The sequence below is a fragment of the Cynara cardunculus genome, assembly GCF_001531365.2.
Source record: "Cynara cardunculus var. scolymus isolate 2C chromosome LG 1, CcrdV1, whole genome shotgun sequence".
In the NCBI taxonomy this organism is placed as follows: Eukaryota; Viridiplantae; Streptophyta; class Magnoliopsida; order Asterales; family Asteraceae; genus Cynara; species Cynara cardunculus.
The window spans coordinates 5,700,667-5,709,361 of NC_037528.1; the positions used below are offsets into that span (position 1 = coordinate 5,700,667).

At 33.1% G+C, this 8,695-nt stretch overlaps 2 protein-coding genes across 3 annotated transcripts; one reads left to right on the forward strand and one right to left on the reverse strand.

Annotated features, from left to right (window-relative positions):
* The first annotated feature begins 1,702 nt into the window (after positions 1-1,702).
* Positions 1,703-4,387, forward strand: LOC112516796 (tyrosine-specific transport protein 2-like). Its single transcript, XM_025124032.1, has 8 exons — positions 1,703-2,052; positions 2,140-2,353; positions 2,540-2,939; positions 3,012-3,149; positions 3,448-3,607; positions 3,681-3,831; positions 3,904-4,050; positions 4,127-4,387. Exons 1-8 carry the CDS (start codon positions 1,913-1,915, stop codon positions 4,310-4,312), a joined length of 1,536 nt encoding a protein of 511 aa, XP_024979800.1. The 5' UTR covers positions 1,703-1,912; the 3' UTR covers positions 4,313-4,387.
* LOC112516807 (V-type proton ATPase subunit G 1-like) lies at positions 4,308-6,224 on the reverse strand. 2 transcript variants are annotated; one of them, XM_025124041.1, is made up of 4 exons: positions 6,071-6,213; positions 5,248-5,368; positions 5,053-5,153; positions 4,308-4,629 (listed from the first exon to the last, which is right to left on the reverse strand). In XM_025124041.1, the coding sequence occupies exons 2-4, from the start codon at positions 5,336-5,338 to the stop codon at positions 4,486-4,488; spliced, it is 336 nt and encodes a 111-aa protein (XP_024979809.1). In that variant the 5' UTR covers positions 5,339-5,368; positions 6,071-6,213; the 3' UTR covers positions 4,308-4,485. The 2 variants fall into 2 exon arrangements, with proteins under 2 accessions (XP_024979809.1, XP_024979813.1); XM_025124045.1 differs by having other exon boundaries at positions 4,357-4,629; positions 6,052-6,224.
* Between the last annotated feature and the right edge of the window lie 2,471 nt (positions 6,225-8,695).

Below are 8,695 nucleotides of genomic sequence, written 5' to 3' on the forward strand. Positions count from 1 at the left end.
TTTCCATTATTACCCTTTTAATTTTAAATTTTTTTGAATCTTTTTAAATTTTAATTTTAATTTTAAAAATCTTTTAATTTTATTTTTTTTCACCATATGTGGTTATTGAGTTGTTCTCGCGTTTTCGTAAATCACAGGGGTTCTCGTTTGAACCCTTCCCTAATTATATATATATATATATATATATATAGAGAGAGAGAGAGAGAGAGAGAGAGAGAGTTGAGTTCACGTGAGACCAAGAGTTTTTTCTGAGACCCGTAAGACCAATTTATGTTCATTGATCAACTTTATAAGCTAATGATCTAATGGTCTAAAGTTGCACAGTAGTAATTTTGTGATTATTGAGAAGTCTCGTGACGTTTATAAATGTTTAGATTGTCAGATTTTAGATCTAATCTAAGAGTTGAGAATTGGTCTTACGGGTTTCACAAAAAACCTTTGATCTCACATGATCCCAAATCTATATTAATCAGAAACATAATCTTGACCTGATTGACTTTGACTTTTCAAACTATACCGATACATAATCTTTTCATGTGATAATTTTTCAAGATCACTGTTATAATGGATCTGTTTTTAAACTTTTTATCTAATTTTCAATATGGATAACAAATTAAATAATTAAAAGTTATAAGCCCATTTATTTAGCCCAATCCATAAATGTGTATTGGGCCTTTCTCCTAGCTAGACATTTGAGCAAATTACATAAACAGCCCTTTAGTTTAGTGAAGTATTCTTTTTGGTCCTTTAATATTATAAATAGATCATTGACCATTCGAATATATTCACTTACTTACTAGCCTCCCCAACCACCGAAGAAATACCCAAAATCCGGATAAGGGTATTGCTCGCCCAACCATGGAGCTCAAATATTTGAGCTTCATCATGTAAGTCTGTTCAACATAGCTTATGAATGTTATATAATAAGGCGGATAAATTATTAGATAAACTTTCGAACGAACCCTTTCATAGTTTATTAATCCTACACTATAGATAAGACCCTTAGAGCCAACCTTGGGTGCATCTGCTAAAGGGTGGATTTGAGTTGGGATTGGTAAACTAGTAATAACATTAGCTGATATATTTTCTTATCAAGACAACTTTTTTCACATGTAATTTGAGATTTTGAATCATTTATAGCTTTGGGTTGTAAATATGCACCATCAAAGTTGGTGATGATAAGATCAATAGAAGGCATGATAACTCATTATGTAAGTCAGCATGATGATGAAGATTAGAAAGAACGAGTTATAAGAGCATCTCTAACAGATTTTTCAAAATGTATAATCAAAAGTTAAAATCTCTAAAAAACATTACATTCGTCTCCAACAGGTCCTCATTTTGAAGAATCCAACATTGATTATTATATTAAAATAATATTTCTCTCTCTAAATATTTATTTTTAAAATTTCTTATTGGTGGTCTCATTTGGTAATCATTTTTTGTGATTCTCCATATCTGAAGAAAAAACTCTTCTCTCTCTTATTTTCTTCATTTTGAAGATAGTTTTGGAGAAGCTGTCGGAGCAAAATATTGACTTAAAATCCTCATTTTCTCCATTTTAGAGAAACTGTTGGAGATAATCTAATATGACTAAATTAGCAATTCGTGTGAATCAATTCTTTAAGCACTGAAATCAAGGGACCATAATGATACCTACAAATGTTTAGGAACTAAAAATAGAAGTTACTAAAACAATAGGGACTATTTGTGTAGTTTATCAAAATATCTTGTGTTTCATTTGGACCCAATATCTTTTGCTTTCATTGGCAAGAGTCACCACCATCCATCTTCTAAACGTGTGAATTACTTTTCTCAATTTCTAACAACTTTACACCACAAATGAAAGATTCCCCTCCCATATGTTTGGAAAGGCTGTATCTCCATCTCCAATTCTACCTTCCACTGTGTTATGAGGATTCACTATATTCCTTCATCTTCCTGTTTGCATCCAATTAAACCCCATAAAAACCCTAGAATCAATTTATTATGGACTAAAGGATTTCATCAAACACAAAATTCAACAACATTCTGCTGCTACAGATCCAACACGTAGCTTCTAATCTGTGTGTGTGTGTGTGTATATATATATGTGTGTATGTGTATATATAAACAAGATTTTCTTGATTTCTTGAACAGCAGCTACTGTTATGCATATACCACATGCCAATTGCAAGGAGAGGATTCACAGTTGAAAAGAACTTTAAAGAAACAGAATAAAGGGGATGATTCCGGTATCCCCATTGCAGTTTCCGGCACAAAAAAGGGAACTATAGCCGGTGCGGTGGCTCTGATCATTGGAACAAGTATAGGATCTGGGATACTTGCTCTTCCCAAAAGAACTTCTCCGGCGGTAACTCGTCACGCAGGGGCTTTGGAGTTCGGAAACTGTGCATCTGGAAGTCATGTTTTCCGGTGACATCCCAGATACATATGTTTTCCGGTGACCCTTATGCCTAGAACACAGCTGTGAAACTGAATCTTGAATATTACTTCACGATTAACTCTGAAATTGGCTACATTTGACTTTCTTGAACAGGGTTTGCTTCCGAGTTCAATATCTTTGATTTTGTGTTGGGGATTTCTGTTGATTGAAGCACTGCTACTAGTTGAAATCAACGTGGGTCTTCTTAAAAAGAAGGAAAACAGAGTGGAGAATGAGAATGAGAATGAGTTGGAAGTGATCTCGATTCGAACCATGGCTCAAGAGACGTTAGGTGAATTGGGTGGAACCTTAGCCACTTTGACCTACGTGTTCTTGGGGTACACATCGATGATCGCTTATGCTTCAAAATCCGGTGAAATTCTTTACCATTTCATCAAGATTCCAGAATCAGTTTCAGGGGTTTTCTTCACCATGGTCTTCGCAATTCTCATATCTGGTGGAGGAACACGCACCACAGATCAAGTGAATCAAGTTCTTACAGTCTGTATGATAGGTAACTGATGCAGGTTTCACTTCCAAAATATGAACATCTTGAAGTTCTTACAATCTCTCTGATCTGCAACAGGGTTGTTGGTAGCAATTGAGGTTCTAGCAATCTTTTATGGAGGGTGGGCAGGTTTTGAAGGCAATGGTGATTGGACAAAAGTTCCAGCAACTATTCCGGTGATGATATTTTCTTTGGTTTATCATGACCTAGCTCCTGGTAAATACCTAAAGTCAACTATCACTACAACAAAATTAGCTCTTTAGGATGTTCAACTGTTCTTGTACGTTGAATTTGTGGGACAAAAAACCAGCGAAATAATAAATTTGTTAGAACGGAGTTACACATCCTAACAAGTTCGATCTACAAAGTTGGATAATGTAACACATTATAAAAAGTATATCGTCTTACTATTTTATACGATGCTTTTATAAAAGTGTCTATATAATAGAACACTTTTCACTCATATAAAAAAGTTGATACAACAATTTACTCTTTGTATTTCAATCATTTTCAGTTCTTTGCGCGTATTTGGGCGGTGATATTGAACGTATAAGGACTTCGGTTGTTCTTGGCAGTGTTGTACCGTTGGCAGGAATCTTGATTTGGAACGCGGTAGCTCTTGGTCTCTCCAGTCAAACTGAACCAATCATCGATCCTCTCGAGTTGCTTATGAGGTAACATTCAATCTGCACATGCATTTCACTCGACTTTGTTTACTTGATTTCCGGTCTGTAAACCTGAACTCAGGCAAAGATGGGATGGAGTTCAGATTATGGTAGAGGCATTTTCACTTCTAGCAGTTGGAACATCACTATTAGGGACTCTCTTAGGCTTCTCTCAGTTCTTCAAAGAACAAATAGTCAACAATTTTACTTGGGATTCTTCTTCTCCATCACAGGAAAGTCGATCTTCTCCATCTATATCTAAAAAGTCTGCATTTTGAAGCTTTAATCTTTAACTTTTCTTGCAGAAATCCAGAACCGACTTTGGTGGGATGGTAGAAAAATGGTGGGTAAACAATAGGACCGGTTTCACAGCCACAGTTATGGTCATTGGTCCGACTCTTTTTGTGTCTACTACTGTCCCAGATGTGTTCTCTGCTGCTACAGACATTGCTGTAAGCTTGTGTATGTGTTTTCAGATGTGTTGTAGTGTGTGTAAAGAGCGTTTTTTCATGGGTGTTTTCCTAACAGGGAGGGTACTGCATGACAATGCTGTATGGAGTACTTCCGCCAGCAATGGCGTGGGCTATGCATGTTGAAGAGGAAACTGATGATAAAAAGGGGATATCAAGAACAAGACTAGCCCTATTTGGGATAGGACTATTCGCTTGTGGGATCATTCTCGAACAAATTTTTCTGGATCTTTCGATTGTTTAGTCCTAAGGGAATTTGTAATCTCAATCCAGAACGAGCAATCAATGTTACACGAGGAAAAAGAACGAATTTTTATTGAAGAAAGACTAAAAGATACAGAAAGAACCATAAGAATGCTTCAGCCAAGTGCGAGGGTAGATAAGAACGTCTTGCATACTTCAGAGATCCTTAATTGATTAGTAACTTACGGAGGTGACGTGCTTCAGAAGCATCTCGATAACATCATGTGAAATTCTATTAGATTCAATCTTCAGGTGTTGAATCTTTGCCTCTGTTTCCTTGTCAAGGCGCTTCACGTTAGCACCTGAGTCCCCACTCGACTGTATGTAATGAGTAAAATAGTTATATGCACAGATTATGCAATAATCGGATGCCATAAAAACATCAAAGTAACCATTAAGGTTCCAAAACAAGTAAGAACAGCACTCTCAAGATTTACCCTTAAAAGGCATGACATTTTCAAGATTTTGTTGAATAATTGAGAGGCATGAAGGCATCTCATGGTTCTTGTGTCCTACAGGCTACAGCTATATGATCTAAGCCAAGAATTAAAGTTTTTGGTCAAATATTTACGGGATTATGCACTCTTCAAGCTTGTAGCATTTCAGATTATGATATTTGGGTTTTCAAAGAGTTTCTTCGTGTATGATTCAGAGTCGAGGGAATGCAAAAGACGAGGTCCTACTCCGATTTTTGGTTCTTTTTTACCACAGATACTTTCTGGTTTGGAATTTGAACATTACCTCAGTGAGCTTTCTCTGAAAATCAGCTTCCATTTGAGCACGGAATTCAGCCACCTCCTTCTGAGCCTCTTCTTTGGCCTGTTTAAGTCTAGCTGACTTTGCTGAAAATAAAAACCCATAATGTATCAGAAACTAGAAATCATTGATGGTTTAGGGTTTAGAGTTTAGGGTCAGATCAGCGCAAAAAGTACAGACAGTTTCGGGCAGCATTGACAATCTGCAGAGCTTCTTGCTCAGCTGTTAACAGAAGCTGGATTCCATTATGACCCCTGCTGCCAACATCCATGTCTGCTAAGCTCTAAACACCAACAGAAGCCTATATGATTCCAAAATAAGGTCAATTTTTCGATTATTAATTCGAAGTTTAACAAGTTTCAAGAAAGAAACAATAGAAAATGAATTTATCCACACAAAAACAATCCAACAGATGCAACTCCTCGACCCATAACACCACCAGATGAATCATTATATCTAAAAGCAAATTTACGTGATTGATCTTTTTATTTAATCAAATCCTTGACCTAATAAATCCTAAGGCGCCATTGCCGAACAAGGTCGCTGTTAGGGACTTTGGGTTTGTGGTTTGATAATACTTGGATAGCTTTCTAGATCACAGTTACACCAAATGTCGATGAGACTAGAATATAAATCACGACATTCGGGGAATTTAAGTAAGCAACCCATATTGAATTGGTAAAATCGTGACACCAAGATGCAATTAGGATTACCCAGATGGTAATTACACAGATTAACCACATAAATCAAATTAACAACGATTACAAGGGATTTGCTCAGAATCGTTAAATTTGACAAAATTAACGATTCTATTTTTATCGCACTAAGTTGTAGTGAACTAGCAGGATACTGGGGAAAAGATTTAGGTTTATCTTCGATTAAAGACCAGATGAAGCAATAACTATATTCAAAACTTAATAAGATCACGAACAGAGACAAGAAGCAATGCTGATCCAAGCAAATCAGATAAACAAAAGGGAAAACCTAGAGAGAGTGAAGATGCCAAACAAATACAGCTTTATCTAATGATTTTGATGATGCCAACCAAGGAGGAGAAACTAATGATACAGATCTATCTCTCTCTGTTGTTCGCCATTTGGACCTTTCGGAGAGTTTTTGTCTTTTTGACGAAATTGGACTCTCTCCTGTTCCAACTGGAAACCGAAAGAGCTGGATTATAAAATATCATATGAAGCATTTTCATTTTAAAATTTAAAAAATTTTAGTTATAATATATTAAATATATATAGAGTTTGTTTCAAGTGTAACTCATCACATTTATACAATCAATGCAACCCAATAAATTGAAATATTAATAAATTGAAATATTTATGGAGGATGAATAAGGTTCATTAATTATGATAAATATTTTATATTAAAAAACAATCAAAATTTCTATGAAATTACATATTAATCAAATTAAATGGACAGTTGAAATTAAGTTGTATTGGTTGTACAAATGTAAGATGTTGTATAATAATCCACATATATATATATATATATATATATCATTAATATATTAAGAGTATATCCAATGGCTATACTATTATTGATATACTAGGTATTTGGAAAACAGTATTCCGACAACTATGTTCAACTTTCTGCTGGAAAGAGAGAGAGAGAGAGAGAGAGAGAGAGAGAGAGAGAAAGAGAGAGTGAGAGAAAAGGGTGAAATTCTTCAAATTTAGAGAAATTTTAAAAAATAATTACCTATGAAAAAAATATTTTTTATGCTTACTACCAATGAGAATCATTGAAGTTAAAATGTATAACAAATAAAAATAATATTTTATAAAAATATTGAATATTTTGATGATATTATTTATATTTTAGATATAAATTTTCTTTAGATATGTTCAGTTTTAGACTTATTTTTTTCAAAATTTTATTATATCTTTAAATTTATATTTCATTTAAAAATAAAAAACATTTTTTTTCTCATAACCACATAGCATTATAATATTGGTAGACCCAAAATATAAAACAAAACATTAAAATTAAGATGTATTTCACTACATTACACAAATACCCTTTTAATATATATTAAGCATGTCACACAAAAGTGCAATAATAAACCGTTGGATTGCATACATAACTAAATGAGTAAAAAATAAAGTTTTACCTTGTATTTATTGCATGGATATACAATTTCTTTAAAAAAAATCCACTACCTTAATAATATTTTATTATATTTATTTCTTTTCTGGAAAATTATATGATACATGTTTTCATGATCATATAACTATTAAAAGATATCTTAGCCTAGTTATTCGTTACGATTTTTAAATATGAGGTTGATTTTCGATGAGAATGAGAGTTAAAATAAGAAGTCTAAAAGGAATCTTCACTCTTAAATGCACATTAGGATGAGATGCACCGGATCAATCCTTTTATCAAAAACGATTCATGGGTAGGTTTGAAATTAAAGGTGATCAAAGGTTCAGAACCCTTGTTACGTTTATCACCTTAACTCTCATTCTCACACGATACTTAGCCTTTAAATATATTATCTCGTATTTATCAGTTAATTTAGCTAAAACTATCAACAGCCTAATGTGGCAATTGAAATGTAATTTTTTCTTTTAAGAAATTTAAAGATTATAAAAACTTGAAGTTGTTGATTTTGTAACTAGTTATAAGATTAATGAATCTAATATCATATAATTATTTCAATTAAACATCCAATGCATACATGTAACATGATGTTAACTTCTTTTTCTATATCATGCAAATAAGAGGTGAAAAAAAAAGCCCAAGCTCAAAACTCGGTTTAAGTCTGGCTCGAAAAACACAGGCCTAGCGAGCTTAAAGTTTTGATCCAGACAAACCTTCAAAGCCTGATCACACCAAAATTTGAGAAAGTTCGGTTAATCCTAGAAAGCCCAATAGAACTTGGTCTAGAAAAGGGGTGGGCTAATGGCACCCCATGACTTACCATCTGCACCCCTACATAGCTTTCACAATCATTTGCTTTATGGTTTTTTGTGTTTTGTTATACTTTTGTTATTATTTAATTATGGGGTGGGCTAAATGCACCCCTATGCATTGCTTAATGCACCCCTATCCATGAATTTCTTCCTCACACACATCAACATCAATACATGCTTTTTACATTCTCAATACTTGAATGACCTGATTCTGACATCAAAAGGGGTGCCATTAGCACTCCCCTTAATTAATATTTATTATTTATTTTATTTTTTGTTTTTTATTTATTTATATTATATTTTAATTAATATAGATTATTAATAAATATATATTATTTATTTTATTTTCTGTTTTTTATTTGTTTATATTATATTTTAATTAATATAAATTATTAATAAATATATTTTTTTATTAGTATATTAAATATATTTAAAATATATTTTATAATATTTAATATATAATTTTAATTAATATAAATATTAATAATAAATAAATATTAGAAATTAGACCGTGTTTGTCCAAACTCTTCTTCTATTGAAGGAGCTGATCTTTATGAGACCATCAGCAATACAAGTACTGATCAGTTGTGAGAATGGTCACTTCTTTGTGAAGATCAGTAACAGAAATCGCCATAGAAGAAGAATTTTTATGTTGAAGAAGGCGATGTAATTCTTTCATCGAGTAATCAATATTATTGATA

Coding starts and splice junctions, on each gene's coding strand:
- LOC112516796 (XM_025124032.1), top strand. CDS start 1,913: ATGAGGATTCACTATATTCCTTCATCTTCCTGTTTGCATCCAATTAAA. Junction 2,940..3,011: donor TCTTACAGTCTGTATGATAG/GTAACTGATGCA, acceptor GATCTGCAACAG/GGTTGTTGGTAGCAATTGAG. Junction 3,832..3,903: donor ATTCTTCTTCTCCATCACAG/GAAAGTCGATCT, acceptor CTTTTCTTGCAG/AAATCCAGAACCGACTTTGG.
- LOC112516807 (XM_025124041.1), bottom strand. CDS start 5,338: ATGGATGTTGGCAGCAGGGGTCATAATGGAATCCAGCTTCTGTTAACA. Junction 5,154..5,247: donor TGTCAATGCTGCCCGAAACT/GTCTGTACTTTT, acceptor TTTTATTTTCAG/CAAAGTCAGCTAGACTTAAA. Junction 4,630..5,052: donor TTCAGAGAAAGCTCACTGAG/GTAATGTTCAAA, acceptor CATTACATACAG/TCGAGTGGGGACTCAGGTGC.